We start from the raw sequence: 26349 nt of genomic DNA on the forward strand, positions 1-26349 counted from the left end.
GTGCTCGCGAGGCTGTACCGCCTCGCGCCGGGGCGAGCAGGGCCGCAGCTACCGCACCAGCTGGGAGAAATACACATCGACGGGAAAACGCAGAAACGGGGACAACCGTCCTCGGCGCCGCTCCGTGTGGTGAGGCGAGGAGCTCCCCTCAGCTTCCCCACCTCACCGCGGCCGCGGGCCCCATCCCCGGCGCTGCCGGGAGGGAGGGAAAGCGCGGAGCCGCCGGAACAAGGTGGACGTGCCGGCTGCTGCCCCAGGGCTGCTCCTTCGAGCAGACCCTACCCGCAGCCCCCGTCGGGCCCCTCCCCGCCCACCTCCCGCCGATCTCCCGCCGCCCCTCAGCAGCGGCGACGCCGCCATTGGAGCCTGCGCAGTGCGGCGGGGAGCGGTGGCCCTCCGCCCTGCCCTGCCCTGCCCTGCCCGCCCGCGGGGCTGACGGCGCTGCGCATCGCCGCCCCGCTCCCTCCGGGGTGCCGGCGGGCTCCTGGGGTCGCGCAGCGCCGCGCCGCCGCCCCGCCTGCGCTCTGATGGGCCTGGCGGAGCCGGCGCCATGGCCGCCCTGTACCAGAGCGCCGACCCCTCGGCCTCGGCCTCGCCGAACAAGCTGCTGGCGCTGAAGGACGTGCGGCAGGTGAAGGAGGAGACCACCCTAGACGAGAAGCTCTTCCTGCTGGCCTGCGACAAAGGTACCGGTCCCGCTGCCCAGCCCGGCCCCGCCTGCCGCGCCCTGGGGGAGCGGAGGCCTCGACTGTTCGCTCCCAGGGCCCGAGCCCGCCTCCGCCCGGCGGCAGCGCCCCGGCCCGGCGCTTTGGTGGGGTCTGGGGGTGAATCCCGTGCGTGCCCGAGTGCGGTTGCTGCGGGGGCACCGCGGGGTCCGGCCTTCCCAGCGCTCGGTCCCGCCGCCCCCCGCTCTCCCGGGGCCGCCCCGCCCCGGCCCCGCTGCCCCCGGGGGCAGGGAGGCGTGGGGCCGGCTCCTGTGTCTGTGAGGGAGTTCGTTCTGTGTCAGAGGAGTTCGTGACATATTTGCTGCGTTCGCTGTTAAAGGGTCTGTGAGTATACAGTTGTAAAATGGGGGCTTAATTAGACACGCCTAGAATGAGCGAGACTCGATGCCCGTGAATTGCACCCGTGGTGGTGGATGCGAAGAGATCTTCCTTTCTAAAATACCGTACTTACTTTAAGAATGTATTTAGTTACTCTTAAGTAGAGAAACAGTCTTAAATCAAACTGATCTTAATATGTCCAAAATGTTGTACTCTTAGGCTTTTAATCATGTGCTGAATGGTTATGTGTACTTTAGGGCATAAGCATGGTTGTAGAAGACGGTGTGTTTATGTGCAGAGCCGTCTGCTGGCCGTGTGTTTAGGTTAGTTCACAGCCGTAGCAGTATTTCTGCGGTGACGTTAGCCAGCGGGCTTAGGAAGTTTGTTCTGGCACTCTGTGAGGCGGGATGCCTTGCTGTTAGACCGCCGGGCTGCCTGCGGCCGGGCTGATGGTGTAGTCTGTCCTCAGGAACTAGCCAGAGCTTTCTAAGTATAAATAGAGGCTCAGGGAGCTAAAAGGATGCACAACAAGAAATGTAAAAGAAAAAAAAGTTGTCTAGTACTCGTAAAAAAAATGGTCTAGTACTCTTGCAGACTCTGTATGTATTCTAGTGCACATAGAAGTAGCCTGCATATATTTCTGTAAGTATTCTGCACTAAGGCCTGTCTTTGCCATGGTTTTCTGTATTGCAAAACAGTTTGTTACCCTACAGACAAAAATAATTCAAAGCTTTTATCTTTGGCAAGAAGAATCAATTAAACAGAATAACACTAAACTGGGCAGACTGGTGTGTCTATACTTCAGTCAAATAGGAAAGTGCAACTTATATACATCTTACTGTAGTTAGATTTACTTGCTCATTAAATTTCTCAGCTTGAATTCTATAACATTGCAGCATCATATCAGGTATGCTTTGATGATATATATGCTAAAATTGGGGTGGTACAGAGAAGGCTAATGTGGCTTCTGATCGAGGAAGATGCAGACCTGTTTGTGGCATTGTAGAGAGGGCTTCTCTTACCCTATGGCTCTTTTGACCCTTCTCCGATGTAGTGGAACTTGATGTTTCCTGTGTCTCACAGGTTACCTATGAGCTATTGCTCCAGTTTTGAAAAGTACCCACGCTTTTGTGTGTGTTTGTTTTTATGACTGGAACTAAAGGGGTGGATTAAAGTACGTGTCTTGGAGCTTTCTCAGAAGAGACCTCCTGAAATATCTTTAGTTTCTTCCCTGATAAGAGAATGCTTATCTACCTTGACTTCTTAATTGTCTGACATATTTAATGTCTGTTGGCTGCTAGGGAATGTTGCTTTGTTTGGTGGTAACTAGTACTTACTATGTTCACGTGTTTTTATCGCTTTATAATAATACTAAGTGACGTTCGTACATTATTTGTGCAGGTGACTATTACATGGTTAAGAAACTCTTAGAGGAAAACAGCTCTGGTGAAATGAACATAAATTGTGTGGATGTGCTTGGACGAAATGCTGTTACCATAACCATTGAAAATGAAAACTTGGACATACTACAGCTTCTTTTGGATTATGGCTGCCAGGTATACAACACAAGTTACTGAAAATTTTCAGTGTAGTCATTGATCTGTGTATTCTACTCTTTATGTATCATCTTTGTTAATCTGTCAAAATCTGGAAGGAAATAGAACCTGTCTTTAGGCAGTTCAGTTCTTTTCCCATTTAGTAATTGTGAAAGTGTTTTCCTCCCACTAATTTGCTTTTCTGATGGGATTTTATTGGCATGACAAATGCATAAGTAACGTTTTCAATGGTATTAACAAGTCTGAATTTTGTTTTAAATGGTGCTTCTGTTGTAGAGATAATGTATACATTATCTGCAAGCAAAATAAACAGTACACAGAGTGCGTCCTATTAAAAAGTATAGAATGCAGAGATCTCTTTGGCTGTGGAGTATAGTAACTTTTAAAACAGTAGCATGCTTAGAAAGATGTGCATTACATCAGATGATTTTAATTTAAGGCAGCCATGCATTTCTGTAGTGCTTTCTTGCTAAATGTGATCTGTGCTTGCTGGCATAGGTAGTTTCATACCAACAGTACTTCCTTAACTGTATGCAGCATCTCTGCTGCTGCTGGGAGAGTTGTAGCTATGATGGCTTAAGTATGTAAGACAGGGAAAAGTGGTATCTTTTGTTAGATTGTTTGATATTGGATGGGAAAAAACCAGCAAGCTTTCCCCTCCCTATATCTCCGTTTTAGTGGGGATAATAAAAGCTGTGTCTTTTTCTTTTATTTTTTAAAGTAAAAATATTAATTTTCTAAAGCGAAATAAAAAGAATAATATCAACTGTAGGGAAGATAAAAAGCTGCTTAGCTGAACTTAAGAGAAGTTTTCGAAGTAGTTACCACCCCCAGAGAAAAAGCCTATGTTCCTAGCTTTACCACAGAATGAAGTATCACGTGTGCCTGAGTTGTGTTACACAGACACTCGCTTTTAACATTTTTAATAACCTGGTAAACTGTCCCTTAGAACTTGATTTTTGCAAGTATCCTGTATCATCTTTGCTAGAAAGTAATTTCTGCGATCGGTGGTTCTGCTGTTCATGCAATGAAACAAATTGTCAGTAATGCTATGCTAATTCCTGCAATGACAACCTGAATTTGTACTCTGGTCGTATGCATGGTGATAATACAAAGCATATTGAAAATAATATACAAAAAATTAAAAATGCAGTTTGGCTTCAGACTGGTTCTTTATGCTGTTTGTTACTGCTGTTGCAACACATGACTTGTTTTCTTTCCTTAGTCATCGGATGCACTTTTGGTAGCTATTGACTCGGAAGTGGTGGGAGCTGTTGACATTCTACTTAATCACCGACCAAAAAGAACCTCCAGACCAACCATTGTAGTTGAGTGTTGTTATTCCTTGATTTTGGTTGGGGAGTGGGGGCTATTGTGTTCTGGGTAACCACAGGATTTAAAACAATGTTCTTAAATGAAATTCTATATCTCTAAGGTGGTAGAACCTGAACATTAGGGATTATTTTTATAGCCTCTTTTTTCCTAAAGGGTAACATACATTATTTTACTTTACCACCTAAGGAATCCAGTGGCTTATATGTGCCAAATCCTAACAGGTGCCTAGTTCGTCCAGAAGAGGAAAAAAATAGAGTGGTTGTAAATCTTTTCTTGTAGTCTGTTTGCAAGGTAATTAGCAGCATTGACCTACAGTGGGTATATTCAAGTACTGAAGCTTTGTAGATTTTTTTCATGCAAATCTACAAACAACAAATCTTCACCTTGAAATTAACCAGTTGAAACTTATCTTGGCAGTGCTTAAGTATCAAAGAACTTCAAAAAGCTCACAAGTAGAGGTGAGAGAGGGAAGGAGTAAGGCGTTCTGCAACAAAGTATGGAACAGACAGGATATTTTTTTCCGCACTGAGTAAATAATTTTTTTCTCAAACTAGAGCAAAATGCATGTTTTTATATCATGTGCGTATGTTGGAGAAGGTAGGCACTGAATGCCAGATTTTCTATGTAAATAAACTAGAAACATTTCTGTGTCTGTTTTTCTTTTTCCATTATTTATCTGAGAGGTGTTTGAATATTGATACAAATTTTTGCTTATTTTCATGTTACGAAACATATGAAAAGAGAGATCCATTTCCATGCTGGAAAAGGGAGATCTCAAAGGAGAGATCCATTGCTGAACAGTCAAAAAACCCCTTCTGTGTAAACACCGTGGTAGAACTGTACATAATAAATTTAGATACTTCCTACGTTTTATTCCAGAAACTAATGGAACGCATTCAGAACCCAGAGTACTCAACAACCATGGATGTGGCACCTGTCATTTTAGCTGCTCATCGTAACAACTATGAAATTCTCACGATGCTGTTAAAGCAAGACATATCATTACCCAAACCTCATGCTGTAGGCTGTGAATGCACGCTGTGTACTGCAAAGAACAAAAAAGATAGTCTACGGCATTCCAGGTAAGACGTACCAGTCATAGACAACAATAAGAATTAAGACAAGAAATTTTTTTAGTATTGCTTGAGTCAGATTCAGTGTATTTCCTTTTTCTCTAAGGTGAGGTTTATGAGTGGATTCCTGTAATGTAGCCTTTATTTTGAGGGATGGTAGTTCTCGGGGGTGGGTTGTGCTTGAAAAGGCTGGTGGGAGGCAGTGGCTTTCTCTTCATTTTGGTTTTATACTCTTAGTCACCGTGCATATTAAGGCACCGTGCCTTTCCTTTCTACCAATTGTGTCATACGCATTCTAGCTATCTTTGTCTTGGAAGCATAGGAACTATAAAAATAAAATTCTTCTTAAGTTAGTTAATACGTGGAGCTTTTTGAACCAGAATGAGGAGGTGGATAATTCTGTATCCTGTTTCTGAAAGTGTTAACGTAGCATGGATTGATGAATGCAAACTAAAGACCTTTTTTTTCTTTTTTTTTTTCTTCAGTATTTTTGAAAGTAGAAAGCTTTTTAGTAAAGGTTCAAATGAGGAGTTTTCCAATCTTAACAGTATTTTGTCTGGTTAACTTGACAACATATTTGAGGGCTGAATACAATTTAGTATGTGAGAGTTTAGGTGACAAATCACAGAGCTCAAAGATCATAAGTGGACTGCAATTACAACATAAAATTAATTGTTACGTAATTACTCCAGTGTGTATCCAAATTACTCAAAGATAAGGAAAGCTACTGTTACTGGTGTTCAGCTACTACTGGTGACATTCTGGTATCCATCTGATACCCCATGTCAATAACCTCAGTATGAGAAAAGGTGTCAGGGTGTCCCGAGCAAACAAACAATAGAAATAAATGTTTGAGGTAACAGCTCTTAGTTTAAACTAGATCAGATAATAGACTTTGTTTCAGTGTTCATGAGTCGCTAGTTTTGCAAGAGGAAAACATCCCTTCAGATGCTTTCCCTGAATTTTTTTTGTATTGCACATTAAAGCTCCCCGCTGTTTTTAATTTAAGTTGTTAAAATAGAAGATTGCCTTCAATGCTTTACTACCCTCTCTTATTTCCACTTGAAGAACCACAAAGGCTATTGTATGACACTTAAAATGTCTAAATTTTACTAATACTATCACCTTAACTGGTGGCCTTCTGTTGCTGTACTGATAACAGCTGAAGTAGTGAGGAAAAGAAGAGGGAACCAGTTTGGCCCATTTTTGATACTTAGAATAACAGGGGTTTGAAGTATGTGAAGAACAATATCTTCTATGACATATCACATTTAATGCTTGTGGTGTCTGATTTTAAGAAACCCAAATTGTTACATCTATTAGCTGACTGTTTTATGCAAACTTTTGGAATAGGTTCTGATTTGAAATGGCTAATCAAATGAAACATCTTCATTTTCCTTGCTATCTTGTCACAGGTTTCGTCTTGACATTTATCGGTGTTTGGCCAGTCCTGCTTTAATAATGTTGACAGAGGAGGATCCGATCCTGCGAGCTTTTGAACTTAGTGCAGACTTGAAAGAACTAAGCCTTGTTGAGGTTGAATTCAGGTAGGAATTGAAAACACAATCCAACTTAGAAAAGGTTTATTCTTTTTTTGTGTGATTTGAGTATTTAAACTGATAATGAGACATAATAACTATTAATATAATTTATGCTTCATTAGCAGTCATTTTGACAGTTTAAGTACTTTATATTCTCTTAGGTGGAGACAGTTCAGTGTGTATAGTTGCACCAACAGTTCAAATTTCAGCTCTACTCTGGAAAAATAAATAGAAATGATGCTAAATGCTGACTTATTTCAAGATCACACACCTGTTAATCATATCTATGTCTCATTAGTACTCTGCAGTTCTTTTTTCCCTGTACATCAGCGTAGAAGTATGCAACACCTTGTTTATACTGATCAGACTCACGCTGGGAGTTTTCAAGTATTGTTTCTTAATTTTGCTCCTTACAGTATAAGACTCTGGACAGCATGTGTGTGTGTGTGTATGTATATATCTCAAATACACATAAGTGTGCAGAAGATTTTGTGCTGAAAATGCCCTGTCTATTTAATGAACAAATGCTCAGCATAATTTTATGTTTAAACTATACAGGTTTGTACCATTTTGAAACTTAGCGGCACAAAAGTTTTCCGAGAACATGAAAGCAAATGTTTATATGGGGTAAAATTCTACTTTCCCAAACAACGTAGGAATTTTGTGTTTTTATAGCTGATTGTCTTTCTTAATAAGAGTTTAGCTGTAGCATTTTTGTGATACAACTTGGCACTGAAAGGGAACGTTGCCAGGTGAGACAACCAAATCCTATGGTTTCTTTTCTTGTGTTAATTACATTAATAAATAGTATTCAGCGAATAGACTTTAATTTTCAGATGACAGGAGTAAAGCAAAACCTGAAGCAACCTCCCTTCCAAATGGAAAGTCCAAATGATGACTTGCCAGTGCCATATTTTGTGACTGCTACACTTTCTCAACTCCTGGAGATAATTCTAAGCTTTATCTCTTTATATGGAACTCATAAGATAAGAATTTGTATACTGTAAGTCTGTTTCTCAATCCTCTGTCTAGTGGAGTTGCAAACTAAATGGAAGCGTCATTGTCATGTTACATGGTGAAAGCTACTCAGAGTTGTCTTCAGTATGCTTGGACCTTGACATATGACTGTTTTTTTTGCCTTTTTTTTTTTTTTTAATTTGTCTTAGCATAACGTACAATCCCAACCAAAAATGGATAGTTAATGATTTAACGGAAAATATGTGAGCAGTGTAATAGTATGTACTCTTACTGTGTCTTTCAGAAATGATTATGAGGAACTAGCTCAACAGTGCAAAACCTTTGCTAAAGATTTGCTTGCCCAAGCACGGAATTCACGGGAGCTGGAAGTTATTCTGAATCACACATCTAGCGATGAACATGTAGACAAGCGAGGATTGTTGGAAGAGAGGATGAACTTAAGCCGCTTAAAACTTGCAATTAAGTATAACCAAAAAGAGGTTTGTCTTTGTGGTAATTTGATAGGCTTTCCATATCATATTTGCTAGTAATTAATTTGTTATTCTGCCTCTAGACATAGAAGTTGAAATAAATTTGCAAGAGTTATAGAAGAGATGGTAATAACATCTGCATGTGAAACAGGGAAATGATACTGCAGGATATTGAGTGTTTCTTCAGTATTTACTGTGGAGAAGAACACAGTATTTTCTGTATTGGATTATAGACTATTGCTCTCTTATGAACAACTCTAGCAGTGGTAATTATTTGTTCAGCTCCTCGTTAAATCCTTGCCTAGGGAAGCATGGATCCCTAGGTGCCATACATTATTTATCATCTTCTTGCTTGTCATTAACTCTTCAGCTTTGGCTTAGGCCTCATCTGTGCTGTTCAGTAATTATGTTAGAGCTAGGCTGGTATAACTGAATAGCACCTCTGTTCCAGAATAGTAGTGGCTTTTTATGCCATCAGTATGGAACTTATTTCATGCAGTAGGTCATTGTTGTCTTTATCCCTTGACAAATTACAATTCTAGTTTTGCTGTACCAGGAGACAAATGGGTATTTATGGGATTCTAGTACAAGGACCAGGGACAGAGAGAAAGTTTCCTTTCCATGCAAAATCCATTTTTAGTTAGCATTTGCAGAAGGCATTATCATTCTGTCAGTTCTACATATCTAGGCTTGAACTGTTCGTGAAACTGTTAAAATACATAATGTTTAAACGTCATAAGCCATGGTTATGGAATGTCCTAGAACCAGCATTACACATTTCTGGTATGCATTAGACAAGCATACAGAAGTATTTCACATGTTCTTCTGGTTTTGAGCATAGTGGTTGGAGAATAACATTTTTTTGCCTGGTATGAAGAAAGTATCTTTGCATAATATATTTTACTCCTGGCAAGTTTACTAAAGGGGCAGTTTTTGGTGATGTTTTCTAAAACATGGTGATAATATTAAGGTTCTTTTTGCTAATATTTTTAAAATAAATAACAAACCATCCTCTAGTCAAGTATATTGTTTTGTAACTCCATGCAAATAAGCATCTGACATTTGAAACTACATTTGCATAATCTACATAACCTTCAGGCCAAAATGATCTTTTGAGGGACGGATAAAACATAGCTTACTCTGCTTTAAAATTAACCTTGCTGAATAGAGCCATAATGATTTTAAGAACTGATATGTATAAAACTGCTTGGCTGTTTTAGTCCTTCTCTTAAAAGGTGTTGTGTTTTACAGTGTGGATAGCATTTTCCAATAACAGTATCTTAATGTTCAGATAAGATCACTGTATATTATAATAACAGACAATGAAGCTGTCTGAGGTATGATGTTATTTATACGCTAGATTTCTAAGTAATTAGAAATCAAAACTAACTCCTAACCTGAATACTCTTAAAAGTCTAGTACATATAATTTATGTTTAGTGGCTGGGTTTAGAAGGAAATTAAATTAATGGATGTTTGTAATCATAGTGGGTCCACAGCACTTTTCTTCCCTTATGAGATAATTATGTCAACTTATTATTCTTGCCTTTTTCTATTCATTGGTAACTACACAAAATTTGAAAATGAATTTTAATTATGCAAAGTAGTAATCTGTATTAAGAAACCTGGGACTGATTTCTTGTTTCTTTCTTTTTTTTTTTTTTTTTTTTCCCCTCCCCAGTTTGTTGCTCAGTCTAACTGCCAGCAGTTTCTAAACACTGTATGGTTTGGACAGATGGCAGGCTATCGACGCAAGCACACATGCAAGAAAATTTTGACTGTTTTGATGGTTGGCATTTTCTGGCCAGTTCTGTCCCTGTGTTACTTGTTAGCTCCTAAATCTCGAGTAGGTCGTATTATTCACACTCCTTTTATGAAGTTTATTATTCATGGAGCTTCATATTTCACATTTCTGTTATTACTTAATTTGTACTCCCTTGTCTACAATGAGAATAAGAAGAATACAATGGGACCAGCCCTTGAACGGATAGACTATCTTCTGATAATATGGCTAATTGGTAGGTATGATTTGAGTAGATTGGATGACAATTGCTGATGTTGATCGAACAATAATGATTTCTTATGAAATCAGCGTATTACTGCTCATTGCTTGACCAGTTTGCTCTTTGGAGGATAGCATTACAGGAAAAAAAACCCAAACACATTTTGAGGAAGGAATGTGAAGTGTTGCGACAATCTCTAGTTATCACAGAAAGTGAAGTATCAAGAACAGAATGTTGTATGATCTAACAGAGGAGGAATGTGAATTTTTCTTCAGAAGGACTAGGAGCATTCAGAGTGATTCAAGTGAGATTCAGTTGTGCAATAACAAGTTAATGTAAAAGCTGTGTATCTTCCTAGACATTTTAAAATTCTGATCTTAAAGAAAGAAAAGAAAAAAATAACATGAAGGCAAAGCAAGCCTGTGTTCCTTAGATTGTTTTGTAACAGATAAGAGCCTGTCATCAACCAGTTTTCCTTGGTGCTAAGTTGAGGAATAAAATTTATTCGACATTGCTTTAGATTTTTTCCAATAACTTCTCATGAACAGGAGGGATTATTTAGTATGTAGGTGGTTTAATCACTGTGAGTCAAACTTTTTTTTTTCCTTCATCAGCCGACAATCCATGAAACTTCTAATTTCTTCCAGCACTCTTTTACAAGAAGTGTTTGGGCAATGCTCTTAGTTACATGGTTTAACTTTTAGGTTGCCCTCTGTGGATTCAGGAGTTGGACTTAATGATCCATGTGGGTTCCTTCTAATTCAGGATATTCCGTGATTCTGTGAATTCTATAAAAAAATAGTAGTAGCTTCTTAATTACTTCTGTGTATGGAATTATGCTAGAATCTGAATATTACTAGTAAAATTATTGTTTCTTTGATGATCTAGCTAAGATCTTTATGTAATTATAAAGTAGATTAAAAGTATTTGTCCATTGTATGCAAGTTAATTATATTTTTTCTGGATTGTAAAAAGTTGGAGTAAGCATGCAGCAACAATCATAAAATCAATTCCTACACTGTTTTCATTTCTATTTTAATATGCTCTAACTAGCTTGAACAAGGATTCTGTACATTTTTGTTGGACTAATCCAACTTTAAACAATTGCGAAAACTTAGGGTTCTTCAAAATCTCCTTCATAGTAGTAAACGTGAAATTTTTATAGCATTCTAGTAGGCTCGGGGAGAGGACTTTGAATATATATATATATATATATATACACACACACACAAAAAACTTCCAGTTTAGTGGTATATCAACAGTAAGTAACAACTCAGTCTTTTATGACTAATTGTGTAATGTGTAATTTGAAAAGTAATTAATTATACAATTTAGACTTGTTGCAGAGTTGGCATAGTGTTTAAAGTGTGTGTTGTGTATGTTTATGTATGCATACATATACATGCACACTTAATCTAATAAATAGAAGGTGTGCATTTACCTCATCCTTGTTTCAGACACGTAAACAAGTGTTATTTTCCCATATTATAATTTTCTCATTTCTGTATGTCATTGTCGCCAATTATCATAACTGTACCTGAAAGGATGCATGTTAATTCTGGTTGATACAGTAGAGGGAGCACAGGTATAATTTTTGTTAAGTACTCAGAACTTTTGTTTTGGGTGGAAATTCATAAAACCTTTTAACGTGGTTTGTGTTTTTACATTAAAATCTGGCAGATAAATTCATGGAAACTTGCACCTTAATGTAAGGTGATCAGATATATATCGTTTGGTTGACTGTAAAACTTGTAAAAAGCAGTGATACAGTTTATCTAAGTATTTGTAGGTGGCTTATTTGCTATTTCAGGGTGGGTTTTTTGTATTGGTGATTCCTTTCATTGCTGAGCTATATTAAAACTGTTCAGTTGTTCATGGAGATTTTGGAAACACCCAGTACCCCACACACAAATGCACGCAGGTCTTAAAAGACACTTGAAAACTTCAAATGCAGAGTGCAGATCAGTGTTACAGACTCCTCCTTTGTTTCGAGAGTAGGGCTTTTACGGATTCTTTTGTTCCATCAAATCTAATGTAGGCAGAAAGTGTGTCATTAGGTGGTCTTGGAAATTTTAATGAAAGGCTATAGAAACATTTTACTTTCTTCATGTAATATTTTAACATGTGGATTTCAGATAGCATTGAAAAATGACCTATAGGTAACATAAACATTAAACATTAAAATTAGGTTACTTTTCACATTATTGAATCTTAAGATTTTTTAAAATAGTAATTGCATTTATAGCTTAAATGTATATTTTTAATGGCATATTTTACTGTATCCTTACAAGTATTCAGTAAGTTGAAAAAGAATGTATTTAGAAAATGTGTGACGAAATCACTGGAGTAAAAAGAACGCAGTAACAGGGATTTACCTACATTATCATCCCGTAGTCCCATATTAATACTTTCTAAAAATCAGTGTCAAAAATGACCACAGCAGAATTTCTAACACTTAGTTAGCAGCAAGTTTTGTGTTCTGCTAGATTTACTTTCAAAATAATGGATACAGTAATTCCTCTTTCTAAGTTATTGAGCTTAACTCATACAAGGAAGACCCCAGCAAAAGAAAGCAATAGAACTTAAATTCTTGTGTATATAAATAACATCAATTATAGCATCTTCTACTTCTGCAATTCCTTTTACTGATTCTATAACAAATTTAGTCTAAAATACATGGTGGTCATGTGGAGGGGCACAGAGGTTCTGGTTTAGAAGTATTTTCTTTATAACCAGGAAGAAGAGAGATTTATATAAGTGTTTTAATGAACTGTGCACAGCACAGGTTTTTTTTGTTATGCCTTCCAACATTGCTGTAAAGCTGACTGAACAAATGAAGGCATGCATAAGCATCTGATATTTTTTTTTTTCCATTCACTGGATCTTGCTCTTACTGGGCCAAAGTTTTTTAGTGAAGTTGCAAAGTCCTAAAAGCTGAACAAGTCTAACAGTTTTTAACTACCAGTTATACACATGCTGCTTTTCTTCTTGTCCTAAATATAGTAGCATGCATCTGAAGTACTCAGAAAACATTAAATAACTGATTAGTCATAGAAATAAAAGGTGCCATTATATTTCACCTAACAGTCCTTTCAGGTTTCATAAAAATGTCAAGTCTGTAACAGACATTCAGTTCGTAAAATTCTTAGCAACTGTATTTTTCCGTACATCCAGACATGGTTAACAATGGTAAAATTCAGTTTGCTATAAAGATCCTGAATATTTAAATGTATGTTGCTGTAAGTTAAGCTTCTTATTTTTTTTCAGTCTTAAGTCATGTCCTCTTTTCTCCACTAATGTTGTTTGATATTAGTTTAGGGTAGGAAAAGTTTCTGCTTTTCGGATCTTTTCCCTAACAGTTACTGAGCTGATTATTCTTAACAAACATTTTATAATACCTGCACACTGCCAAAAAATACTTGATACTTTATATAGCAATGTAAGGCTTTCTATACTGCTTCTGGAAAAAGGCGAAAACTTTTCACTCAGAAAAAGCATTTGTATTCTAGCCCTCTACCTTTATTTAAATTTGATCTTCTCCTGTTCAATTTTTCTCCTATTCATTTCCTCTTGTGCCCTTTTTTATTGGAGAATGTTTTCTTAGTTGGAAAGTAGGCTTGAAAAGGTTAAACATCTCATTGCCTTATGATTAATGCTTGCAATCCAGTGCAATGCTTTTGGTAAATTTACTTGATTATCCCCTTCTTTCTCTTTGCTCAAATATCATTTACAAAAGCCAGTCAGAAGTGCTTTAGTTGTAAAAGAATATCTGTTCAGTGTGATGGCTTGACCTCCCTGGCTTTTTTTTCTTTTTTTTTTTTTTTTCCCCCTGCAGGAATGGTGTGGTCAGATGTTAAAAGACTCTGGTATGATGGTTTAGAAGACTTTTTAGAAGAATCCCGTAATCAGCTTAGTTTTGTCATGAATTCCCTGTATTTGGCAACTTTTGCCCTCAAAGTTGTTGCCCACAACAAGGTGAGCACCCATCTTCAGAGATCCAGAGCTGCTCTGGGACTGACTGAGCAAATAGAATTTTAGGGCATTGCTGCAAAATACGTGAAGATATGTTGCATGTGGTATATTAGAAGTAGTATGTTGTAGTTAAGTGTACTACATTAGTTATAGCCTACTATGTGGATACAGTTTAGGCTTCTGAGTTAGTTTCATGTGGTATATGCCGTGTAGTTGTCAAGACCTCTGGTCTTGTTGTACCTTGGGCTTGAAAGAGAAGTTGATGAGGCAAATGGGAGTTAGAAAACACATCAAGATATGTCCAAGCACTCGGGGACCCCAAACAGAGCTACTGTCTGTCTTGCAAGAACTGGCTGGTCTTCCAAATGGCTTGATACTCATTTGGGGAAATCTCCCCATACAGCATATCTGATTTGGCATTTGAGCTTGCCCGATTCCATAGATCAGTACTATGCAGAAAGCTAACAGCAATCTACGTCTTTAGATTGCCTAATGCTTTTTTGTTACAGAAAGTTTTATTTAGCTTTTGATTACATATGCTTAAATGTCATAAGTGGTTGTGGGGGTTTTCTTCAGTTGTTTTATTGTTTGGTGGGGTTGTTTTGGTTTGGGGTTCTTTATTTTGGTACTAAGGAAAAAAGTCCCAAGACCATAGAGGAGCCTTGTATTTTTTCTGTGAAAAGCCATCTGGATTTGGTTGAAGATAAAAGTTTTGAAAATTATCATGCCCATTCTCTTGCACGTGTTGTTAGCTGCACAGCATATGCCAAGCTGCCAGACCAATTGAATATGAATGTTTTACCAAATTCAAGCCAGTGCAATAGCACCATTATTTTTTATTGCAAACTGTGCGTTGACAGTGCTCTGGCAGTTGGGAGGGAAATAAACTGGTTCAGTTCTTCCCAACTTGGTGTCTGGCTCGTTCACCTATCCTTTATTCAGAGCCTGGTAATCATTTGGAAAGGAAGCCTCAATTTCTTGCAAAAAAACAGAGAGAGAATGCCATGTTGGGTTGCCTTCCCAACTATTTGCCTTGCAGCCAACATGTGTCTGTAATAGTAGTCCTTTGCTGAGAGAAGAGCCCTTTGTTGCTAATTGAAATTGTAACCTCTTTGAAGATGCAGGACTCCTGTCCTATGTAACAGGCACGTGATGGCTTTTTTGGCCACTTTTATATGGCAAAACTTATTTTTATAGTTTATAAATTATTTAGAAAACCAAATAAAAATGCTTGATTTACATCTTGGGTCCATATTACAGGCACCGGAGCTGTAAGAAATAAAGGAAGAGTCTCTGTAGCAGGATTTGTACACTTGCAATTGCAAAATATAAAAACACGTTTATCCCTGTTTCTTGCCATCTTTGCGCAGCATGCTTCTGGACAAGTTGTTCTGAAGCAGCTTTGAGTTCCTTAGTTTTTGAATGTCCATTTTGAGACAGCAGAAGTTGGTAATATTAACGCTGAATGTTTTCAGCCAAGCTGAAAGTTAGGGGTCTGTGGGTATTCCAGGAACAGGTGAGTAGTACCTAGTGGACATACTTTAAGGGTGCATTTACACTAACAATTTACTTGTGACTTCCACTCTCTGTAGTCATTCAAAAAATCCATTGAAGGAACCCCAGGTCCCAAGTCTTTCTGAATCTTGCTAAAACTGGTTAAGACCAGCTGTCACCACATTGTAATTGCATGTGTACAATGAAAACATTTGTTTTCTTTGCAGCGTTTTAATGTTGTTTTTGACTGAGGCCTATTACTCTTGACAATGCACATGTTTGTGAAGTACGTGAGTCACTGTTTCAACAAACCGTGCAAAACAGAGTGGAAGGGAAAGCAGGAGACAGGAATAAATGGTTTGTTGAGCAAGTGAGTGGCAGATTTAGGTGTTGAATTTAAATGATCTGATTTCTGTCTCCCTCTGGAATGGCTTTTAAAATGCCTTTGGCTAAAAAGAGTGATATATCTGAAAGAGGTAAGACATCTAAGAATCGTATGAGTTAATTTCTTTTATGCTATTGCGTATTTTGGAGGCAGAAGTAGGGAGTGCTGCATGAGTACATTTCGGTATTTCTAATGTCAGTGACCTCAGTTTGTGCTTTTTTTTATTGCAGTTTCATGATTATGCTGAAAGGAAGGACTGGGATGCATTCCATCCTACCCTAGTGGCAGAGGGTCTTTTTGCTTTTGCTAATGTTCTTAGTTATCTGCGTCTCTTCTTCATGTACACAACCAGCTCTATTCTGGGACCACTCCAGGTGAATATCATTACTGCTTGAGAAACTATTAAACTTGATCTTAATTTGCTATGAGAAGTCTTACTGAAAAGAGAAAAAGAAGAAATTAAAGTAAGAAAGTCAGAAAGTAAAAAGTGATGTTGCATGAAAGTTTGGGTTTTTTTAATCTCGCATGTAGAACATTCTGATTTAGATGGAAGAAGGTAAGAAAAAGCATGGAAGACAGTGTAGTTTGCTTTTTTATAATATTTTTTTCCATTATGACTGTACCTATACTCTCTTTTTTTCATCTGCTGTTAACATACTACATAAATGTCTGCAGTTTGCAGTTTGAAAACTGTAAAGATCAGGTTCTTCCTGTAAAGTTCTATGCAAATAGTGGTCCTAACTTCTTATCTCTAAAAGATAGATGAGTGAGATGTGTACCAAGGGAAGAGTAATCAAGAGCCCTTCTGTTTGTGATCTCACTGAAGTTGCATGTTGAGTTGAACTGTGCAAATTGCTTTTGTTTGAAAAATAAAAATCTCTCGAGTATTGCAATAGTTGTGTATTTATAGGCAGTTAGAAGAAAGGAGAACAGGTTTCTTCTTTCCCAGAATTTGCTGGAGCCTTCCAGTGAGTAATAATGACAGTTTAAAAAAAAAAAAGTTTTAATTATGTAACACATTTCATTCAGTCATCTGGAGATGGTGGGGGAAGCATTAACAGATTTGTGTTGTGATGGTGGAACAGTAGAGACCACAAAAATTTCTAAGCTAAATAAAAAATTTTCACTTAAAGTTGGAATTTAACCTGGTTTTATGCAAAGAATTGAATTATATTTTCCTGATTTGAGAGCAGACATGGAGTTCTCTAAGTTTATGTCAGGTAGTGGTTTTTTGTTATTTGGTTTCTTCTTTTAAGCACAGACCCTCTCATGTTGCTCTTAGTGCTATTCATCACGATAAACTTCAGATAGACTGAGTGGACCCAAAGGTGCAATATGACGTTATGCAGAAGGTCTTGTACCTTTGAGAGTAGGGGAGGGAACCTGGACTATTATTAAGACATCACATTTAGGATGCAATTACCTCCCTCAGTCCTTTTTAGATTAAAAGGAGGAAGAAAGCTTCCTTCTAAAAAATATTGTGAGTAGAAGTCACCTTTTATTCAACTAGCAACATTTTTCCCCTTCTGTGGTTTTTCTGTTCAGTTTGAGTCCTCAGCACTGACGGATTTTGTTACTTTGCCAGTGAAAAAGCCCTTATAAACAAGAGCACCTCTTAATAAAAGCATAGCTTACTGAAAAAAGCTTTGCATGAGTATACTTCCAGCCTCTCTGGCCTCACTGCCTGGGAGATTCATGACAACAAATCAGATCAGACAAGTCACTGCTTTCTGGTACTGATGACTTTTTATTTTTTTTCCTTTTTATTCATTTATTTATTTATTGTTCCCCTGACAGTGATCAGATTTAGTTAATATAGCTGGTTGTCAACATTGTCAGCGGGTTTGCAATTGTCTGTTGAATGAAAAGGTGCTTGGAATAAATAGGGTAGCCAGTGATTATACAGATGGAATTTGTCCTAATAGGTCACATCAATGCTTTGTCCTCTCTTCTAGTGAATAGGACTACTTTTAAGATCTTTGTGGTAAGGTGCTGATCTGAAAGGATCCTACAAGAAACATTATCACTGTTAAGCATAAAGGCAGAATAAATACTTGGGAACAGCATCTTTTTTTTTGACCATAAAAAACTCTTGCTCTGCACCTAGAGCTATACCAAAGGAGGTTCTGAAGTAAATAATTTTGGCTCAGATCACTAGGTCTTGTATCAAGGCTTTAGGATCTAGCTGAAGATGTCCAGCCAAGGTTCAGCTCACTTTAATGAGTTAGAGTATTTTATCTTGCTGCACAAATAATTCTCTTTTAGAATATTTTTGTTTCATGTAGAATAGTCCTTGAAAAGAAAATCAATGGCTTGTTAAATTGGTCTTTCTAAAATCATTGTAAAAAGTGCTTTAAAGAGAATGTTCATAGTTCTTGTAACTGGTTTAATATTATTAAAAGAAGCCTGTTTCTCCTCTCAGGGTTTTGTTTGTTTGTTTTACTTCTCGCCCCTTTCTCTCTAGCTATGACTATGTTGCTGTTAATTATTTTTATATTTTTTCTTTTATACATTTTTAAATGGAAATGTACTTGCATACTTTGAAAAAAATACTGAAGTCTTGATGTTGCAGTACGCATTAGGCTTGTTATACAAATTGAACACTAAAGAGATTCACTGTTTAATGTGCATATTTATGTACTAGATCTTTCACAAGTTTTTTTATTAGGAGGCAATGTTATGAAATTTTCCAAGTAAATAAAAACAGTCAACAGTCGCCCCATTCAGTGGCACACTGAAGCTTATGTTATTACTGTTGGCCAGTACAGCTTGTGCAACAACTCTTACAGTATTTTCTGAAAGTAGGTCACAAAGTTCAAATGGTGGTAATCATCAAATATGGCATGGAAGCCCCACAGTGGAGCGGGGCGGGGGGGGGGGCGGAAGGCAGATACTATGTTCTCTTGGCCATTAGAGTTATTTTTAAGGATTCAATTACTTTTCTTATTAATAAAACATATTTTAATGCAGTCTTGTAAGTTGCTGTATATGGTGGGTTTTTATTATTGATAGAAGATTCCCTTAGATTAGATCATTAGATTTCAAATGCTTAGAAATCCTGAATACTTAGAAAGAAATAGCATGAGTATATGAAGAAAGCAACTGGTATCTGGGCTGTGTTGTTCCACTCTATTCCAAACGGAATAGTTTTGGGTGGTTTGCACTTTTTGTGCGTTCCTGTTTTATCTACTTCACCTCTCTCTTGCCTGCAACCATGTGTCATTTAAATGGTAAATGTTTTGTAGTTGAGTTGGTTTGGGGTTTTTTGTTTGTTTTGTGGGGGAGGGTTGTTTTCTGGATGGTTTTGGGTTTTTTTTAAAAGGATAGATGTGATGAAATAGTATGATGGGGATTACATTCATCCTCTGATCAAGTTAAATAATTACTGCATAGCTCTGCCTACAGTTGCAGATATTCCATGTCTGTGGCAAACTGCAAAGAATCAGAGAGAATCTGCTGTGCAGCAGGGGTACCAGTGGGTTTCCAGTGGCAGGGGAGGGAGCAGGAGCTGGCACTTCATCTCCAAGTAAACACGTACTTACAAATCCTGACCAGTGATACCATTCTGGGCTATGATTTTGTACAGATCATGATTAATGTAGGATTAGGCTTTCCACACACTGATTTGTAGAGAGGATTAGATTTGCCGGACCCAATTTGTATATTTGCGTTCTTTGTAATAGTATATTTTTCTGTGAAGAAGTTTGTAGGAAGAGTAATTTAAATGCTGTGAATGGTTTATGCTGTGTCTGTGTAAAATTTGAAGTCATGACAAAAGTGAGTCAAGGTCTTCTCTACATTGGAAAAATGCACAAGCATAATGTTTTTTATTCATTAAAGATGCTGTATTTGTACTGTTGCAAGCTTCTGCATAGGATATTTTAAAATGGAAACTAACTATCTGAATTTAGTATCATCTTCTCTACTTTACACCTTTCAATTTTTATGTGTTTACACACCTACACATTATGTATATTTAAAATCTTACGTAAAACGTACAGTGAATTAATTCTGTGTTCCACAGATGGGCTTTGGTGTACTACTTTTTGGTTAGTGATGAATTATGATGCCAGTTGTTTTCTTAACTTACTATGGTGGTATTTGTGTTCAAATGCATTTCATTTACTGCTTTTATCTATTGACTTGTGAGTTCCGTATTACCATTTGTATTACAAATAAAGATAAAGGTGTACATACTACTCCTGTGGTTAATTGACAGATATGAACTTATGAAGTGATATTAAAACTACTTAGATTTTCTTTAAGCATCTAGAATTTTTCACTGAAAAATAGTAGAAGGGTACCTCCTGATTTTGAGGCCTGTTTAGCATCTTAAATTTTAAGTTAAAAGTTTGAAGTGTAAATAGATTTTTTTTTCTTGATTAGAGGCTGAAGGAGAGAATACAAACAAAAATAACTACATGTTTTACTAAAACTGGAAATGAATCTATTTCACAGATTTCAATGGGGCAGATGCTACAAGATTTTGGAAAATTTCTGGGCATGTTTCTTCTTGTCTTGTTCTCGTTCACAATTGGATTGACACAACTGTATGATAAAGGATTTCCTGTAAATGAAGAAAAGGACTGTGCAGGAATTTTTTGTGAACAACAGAGCAATGACACATTCCATTCGTGAGTTTGGTATCTCTGAAATAGCTGTATTGTTCTAGCCCTTAATTGCTAGTAATTAAAAAAAACTGGAATTATTCACTGAACATGAATTTACATTAAGTAGACTCACTGTTCGTGTTTGCTTTACCTAACCAGATTTCTTTTCTTGTTTTTGTAGGTTTATTGGCACATGTTTTGCTCTGTTCTGGTATATATTCTCTCTGGCACATGTAGCAATCTTTGTCACACGTTTTAGCTATGGTGAAGAATTACAGTCTTTTGTGGGTGCTGTTATTGTTGGCACCTACAATGTGGTGGTTGTGATAGTATTAACTAAACTCCTTGTGGCAATGCTTCATAAAAGTTTTCAGCTGATAGCAGTAAGTGGTTCCTGATTAATTACCAATAATTGCTAGCTATATATTTGGATTTTATACAAATTTCTTCCTATGATGTGTAGACTAATCTACAGACCTCCATGAGTGAGCTGTCTCTGAGCTCACAAGGGGCATCTTTCCTTCAAATATGAACTTTTTATTTACTTTGATCCACATAAAATGGGTCCTTTGCGCGTTGAACATGTGCAAAGCTTTGGCCATCTGGGAATTGAAGAATTTCTTGATCCAACGGCTGTTCAAGTCACAGTGCTTTTCTTGATAAGGTGTGGTGCTTGGGCATTTGATATGGGGATTATACCTTCATAGCTGAATTTTGTATTTACACTAGAGTATATACTGAATTGAGGAGATTTGTATTTTAATTATTTAATATTAGTAACAAATTTATTAAAATAATACATAATCTATATATTAAAATACTATATAATCAAATGTAAATTACAGTTTTTAAGATATGAGAAAATAAAACTTATGAAATAGCCTGTTAATATTTTTGCTTCTGATCTCTGTTCATGTTTCGGATCCTTTAGAATCATGAAGATAAGGAGTGGAAGTTTGCTCGTGCCAAGCTTTGGCTTAGCTACTTCGATGACAAATGCACGCTACCTCCACCTTTCAATGTTATTCCCTCTCCCAAGACTATCTGTTATCTTTTCAACAGTCTCAGTAAATGGATCTGCTCTCATACATCAAGTGGCAAAGTGAAACGTCAGAACAGCCTAAAGGTAAGAAACGACTGGGAAGGCTATAGGCTCTGAAGCTGGAAAGGTGCTGCTTGCTAAAATGCATCAGCAAATTGCTGCATGAAGCTGCCTGTCACATGGTGAGTGCTACTAAGATAAATAGGAACTACGGAGTAATGTGTGTTGCTTCCAAAACATAAATAAGCATTACCTGTTCCTACTTAAGAAAATTCTATAACTTTCAGTTTTGGGAATTTCATCTCAGTTCCCTCCAACCCTCAATTCCCGCAGAAATAGTTTGGAAAAAATGCTTTGATTGATTGAAAACTCATAGATGCCTCAGAGAAGTATGTGCCAATCTCAGAAATTGTGAGATTAGAGTATTTTGGGGGGAAGGTAATTGGTTTTAAACATATTACAGAAGTGTCAAAGTAGATAACCAGAAAGGTTGGGGGAGGGATATATTTTTTTTTGTTAAATAAACATTTTATTGTACCCTGTAGTTTTGCATACTAATTTTGCATTGTCTTGCTGACAAAAATAGCATTTAATAAAACTATTCAAAGATTTTGTGGAATGTGTACTGAGAAACGTTCAGGATTATGGAACTCTTAATTGCTCATAGGATGATAACCAAGCCGCGTAGATTGAACATTTTCAGTTTTGCTGGTACAGCAGATTATAATTTAATTTAAATTTTGCTGGCAATTTACATGCACTGTAAATTTGTGCATGTCAGGATATGTCTGTAAAATGGCTTTGTTATTTTATTCATATTTATTCTCTGTATAATTGTATACAGGCTTTAGGGCTCAAAAAAATCACTTTTCCATAGTAAATGTGCAATGTTTGTTTGAAGGAATGGAGAAATCTGAAGCAAAAGAGAGATGAGAATTACCAAAAGGTGATGTGTTGCTTAGTCCACCGTTACTTGACTTCCATGAGGCAGAAGATGCAAAGCACGGATCAGGCAACTGTGGAAAACCTGAATGAACTACGGCAAGACTTGTCAAAATTCCGAAATGAAATGAGAGACCTGCTTGGCTTTCGTACTTCTAAATATGCTATGTTTTATCCAAGAAACTAAGGCCTAACTTTTAGTTTAGAAGTGTGTACTTTTAGATACCTGTAGGTGAAAGTGTTGACCTAATTCTGTTGCCAGACCAAATAGAAAGGAAGATTATTGCACAATAAAACGTTGGAAAATGTGTTCACATGAGTTGCAGCTAGATGCAGGAGTGGTGGAAATAAATGCAAAAACAGATACAGTAATTTTCTTAAGCTCTTAATCTTTTAGTGTGTATATAAAATTTGTATATAGGAATTTTTAAAATGTTCCTCAGACTGTGGCTGTCAGGTGTCAGAGCTTCATAACTAGCACAATGTGTTTATTTCTTCTATTTTTGCTGTTTGTTCCTTTTTGATACTTGTTTTTCAAGTTGTGGGAGAAGATAGGCTTTTTAAGACAAAAGTCCAGCCTATGTTTATTTTTAATAGAAAAGTCAGGTATAGAATAATAGACAATTTCCAGCACAGTTGGAAATTATGTTTGACTGTAGGTTACAGTGCATGCAAAGACTGTATGGCTCCGAAAGAGGCAGTTCTGGTGCCAAGTTTTTTATGTTACCATTGAGTGTATACTAACATTTATAGAATACAGAAAAACAAATCATCAAGACTCTTCCCTTTCATGGGAACACTGAAATTTTGAACTCAAAATAGGCCAACCATTTCTTGAATGTTTATGGTTATATGTAAGACAATCAATTCCTGCTTAGATTTTTCAGTGGTGCCTCAAAAGTATGTTTTACTATACGTTAAGAATGGGAACAGAATTTTAAAACTAACCTGGGAACTTTTAATGTTGATATCTTGGGGTTTTAAAATCTGGGTGATAAATTATTTGAATTACTACAACCTGTGATTTAACAAAAACGAGGTGGAGCACATGCGTGCTATCGTTTGCCATGCTGAACAATTCCTGTGGAACACTGCACACTTCTTTCTGTGAGAACGTACATTGTATCTGGTCACTGGACAGATGTAGTTTAGAAGGGCCTGCTTTAGACAGGTTTTACAGATCCTGCTTTTAAGCTTGTCTTTCTTGTTTCCTTTTTTTTTTACCACAGTTGCCAAGATAAACTTCTTTTATGTGTTGGAAATACTATGTTTTGTGAAAACGTGATTTGACTTTGCTTAAAATGGACAGTAAGGGCTTTGTGGATTTTCTGTGCTAGAGGGTCCTGTATGGCTTTATATGCTTATGTATAATTCAAGTTGACAAACTGTAATTGAGAATTGTGAGATTCCTGTATTTTTAATTATGAAATACGTATATTTCTGACAGCTAAAGGATTGATTGACAATTTTACTGTTCGATGGTGCTCTTCTAAAATGGTCTTATGTCTGGAAGGCGCAGGTAGCCATAGTCGTCTTTGACTACAGTTGATTTTTGGGAGGCTGACAGAGTGGAGGCTTAAATGAATGTTTACTTTTTTGAAGGAATTCATATAAAACTCTTTCTTGTAAAGGTAATATATTTTCTGTACTACAAAATTATGTATATCTGAACTAGGGTTTAATACTCTGCTTCCTGAAGTCTTATAGTATAGAGGTACTCCAATAAGTTTGTTGGCTTTTCATGTGAATAAGAAGCTAACCTCTTGTGGTCAAAGCAAAGAGGATCACTGAATTTTGTATTTGGACTCAGATCTCATGTTTGAATAATACACCAACATAAAAACTATGTGCTGTGTATGTTATGTATATCCAAGAAAGGAAGCAGACAAATAAAAGCTCTTTGAAAAATATGATTGTATTAATATTAGTCATTTGCCACACATTATATCAGGTACCATATTGAAAGTAATTTCTCTGTCATGCTAACATAAGTTTAAGAAAGGTAGCTGGTATTAAAGTGTAAGTACCTTTCTTCCTTGTGGCACCATCCTGTTAACTTCCTGTTAAAGTCCATTTAAATGGCTTAATGCAGTGCCATGAAGTGATACCTGAGCTAGTTCCAAACAGGCTAGGTTGGCTTCTGGATGCAGCATTAGCTGCTTGGCACTCAGCTCACACTGCTTAGTTCTTCTGGGAGGCTGGGTATGTTTGTATGAAACAGCATGCTAATGTTGCTATTTCTAATTGCTGTCCATGTTAAGCAGAGTAACCCAGAACTAGCTTGGTCATTGTCACGTGGCACTGTATTCTATGGTGTAGACGTGTCCTTAGGAAGAATAGTCTTATTTCAAGGCACTTTTGTGGGGTTTAGATTGGATCTGGGGGTTGCAGAGGTTTTATCTGTCCCCAGGATATATACCTCTGAAGTGATAGATACCAGAGAGAGGTTTGTGCCCTGTAGTACCTTAGTTGTATGACACGTTGTGTCTCTGCCTTGTTTGAAAGCTATCTACTTGGCTACTCATCAATAGAGTGCTTCGTACTATTTAGTCAATCTTGCCCTTATCATTTAGGTTTTCCTAGTTCATGTGTATTAAACATGCTCTTGCTTTCTCATTTGGCAATTTAATACTGGCTCTTCCAGAAATAGTCTGCAGATGTTGGAGCTCTGAGATCTCCCTTATGTGCACTCATAGAACAGTTCTGGACATGCACCGAGACAAAATTTTAGCTGTCTGTGATACTACTTCAAACTGGGATGTCAAAAGTTTGGAGAAGCCAGCATTTACTTGGCTGTAGGATTCAGAATTTATCTGTACAAATTTTAGCGCAAGTCATGAGAGGATTGAGTGGGTTTTCTGAGACTACTGAAAAATGTTGGTTTTTCTCTCCTTTCATGTTAATGTCTGTTGTGTCTTAGAGCTAACTTTGCCTTGGTGAATGAAAAATGGAGATGGAAATTTTTATGCTACCTCCATTTGCAGTAGAAAGGTCAAAACCATTCATTACTGCAAGTTGGCTTACTTTATGCTCTTCCTAAACTATGGTTTGGACTGTTATTTCTGTTGAAATTATTTCAGAAATTGTATTGCAGTTAGATAAATTTGATTCTGTTTGGTTGCAGGTTGGATTTTAAATGTCTGAAGTTTACAGTCACTACAGCTGCTTTTAAAAACTCGTAATAATTGTTACCTATGTTTTGTAACCAACCTTACTTGAGGAAACTGACACTGCTCTGTGTTTCTTTCAGTCATCTTCCCTGTTGCAGGGGTACTGCTGTCAGTGCTTCGATTTGGGAAGGAAACTGGTCTAAAGGAAGTCTTGAGAAGAGCAGGCAGCAGCTTTCCTTACCTGCCATTTGGGAGAGGAGGAGCAGGCTGCCAGACTCTTCTTGCCTCACTGAAAAAAGTTGTGTGACAGATGGTCATGTAGTCATAAATAAAAATAGATTATTGTTGTTCAAGACAGTTCCGAGCATGATTTCCACATTGCTTTTCCCCAGGCTGCCGTTGAGAAATGCAGAGCACACTGTGCATGAAACCCCTTAATCTGCACAGGAATCGATACTGGAAAAATCACAAAAGAATTACAATTTAAAAATTTTAAAATTAAAAAGTTACATCTGCTTTGCAAACACATGTTACTGTCATTTCTACAGAGAAACACTGTTTGGTTTAGTCAGTAAGGCAAAGGCCTAGCAAATCTGTACAGTGTGGTTACAGCCCCAAGCTGTTTGATGTGAGCTGCCAGCACAGCCTTTTCGTACCTTTGTGCCTCCCTCTGATTCTTTTGTCTCCTGCCCAGCTACCCGTTAGGTCTCCAGAACAGATGCTGCTGTGCTCCTGAGTTGCCACTCAAGTGGCAGCACCTCTTGGCACTACGTATGAGAATCAGTGATTGAAGAAG

At 37.5% G+C, this 26349-nt stretch overlaps 1 protein-coding gene across 2 annotated transcripts; it reads left to right on the top strand.

The window, feature by feature from the left end:
- The first annotated feature begins 349 nt into the window (after positions 1-349).
- On the top strand, positions 350-24353 carry TRPC1 (transient receptor potential cation channel subfamily C member 1). 2 transcript variants are annotated; one of them, XM_075098855.1, is made up of 14 exons: positions 350-686; positions 2445-2599; positions 3825-3926; positions 4814-5016; positions 6423-6554; positions 7810-8005; positions 9677-9841; positions 9947-10013; positions 13834-13973; positions 16080-16223; positions 20308-20483; positions 20641-20842; positions 21391-21585; positions 22403-24353. In XM_075098855.1, the coding sequence occupies exons 1-14, from the start codon at positions 551-553 to the stop codon at positions 22628-22630; spliced, it is 2241 nt and encodes a 746-aa protein (XP_074954956.1). In that variant the 5' UTR covers positions 350-550; the 3' UTR covers positions 22631-24353. The 2 variants fall into 2 exon arrangements, with proteins under 2 accessions (XP_074954956.1, XP_074954955.1); XM_075098854.1 differs by having other exon boundaries at positions 9677-10013.
- The last annotated feature ends 1996 nt before the right edge of the window (positions 24354-26349 follow it).

This window comes from Phalacrocorax aristotelis, chromosome 7, assembly GCF_949628215.1.
Source record: "Phalacrocorax aristotelis chromosome 7, bGulAri2.1, whole genome shotgun sequence".
NCBI classification, from domain to species: Eukaryota; Metazoa; Chordata; class Aves; order Suliformes; family Phalacrocoracidae; genus Phalacrocorax; species Phalacrocorax aristotelis.

What these genes read in the sequence shown, in the direction of transcription:
- TRPC1 (XM_075098854.1), top strand. Translation starts at nt 551, where the DNA reads ATGGCCGCCCTGTACCAGAGCGCCGACCCCTCGGCCTCGGCCTCGCCG. An exon ending in CTATTCTGGGACCACTCCAG is followed by an intron (nt 16,224 to 20,307) that starts GTGAATATCATT and finishes TCTATTTCACAG; the next exon opens with ATTTCAATGGGGCAGATGCT. An exon ending in AACGTCAGAACAGCCTAAAG is followed by an intron (nt 21,586 to 22,402) that starts GTAAGAAACGAC and finishes GTTTGTTTGAAG; the next exon opens with GAATGGAGAAATCTGAAGCA.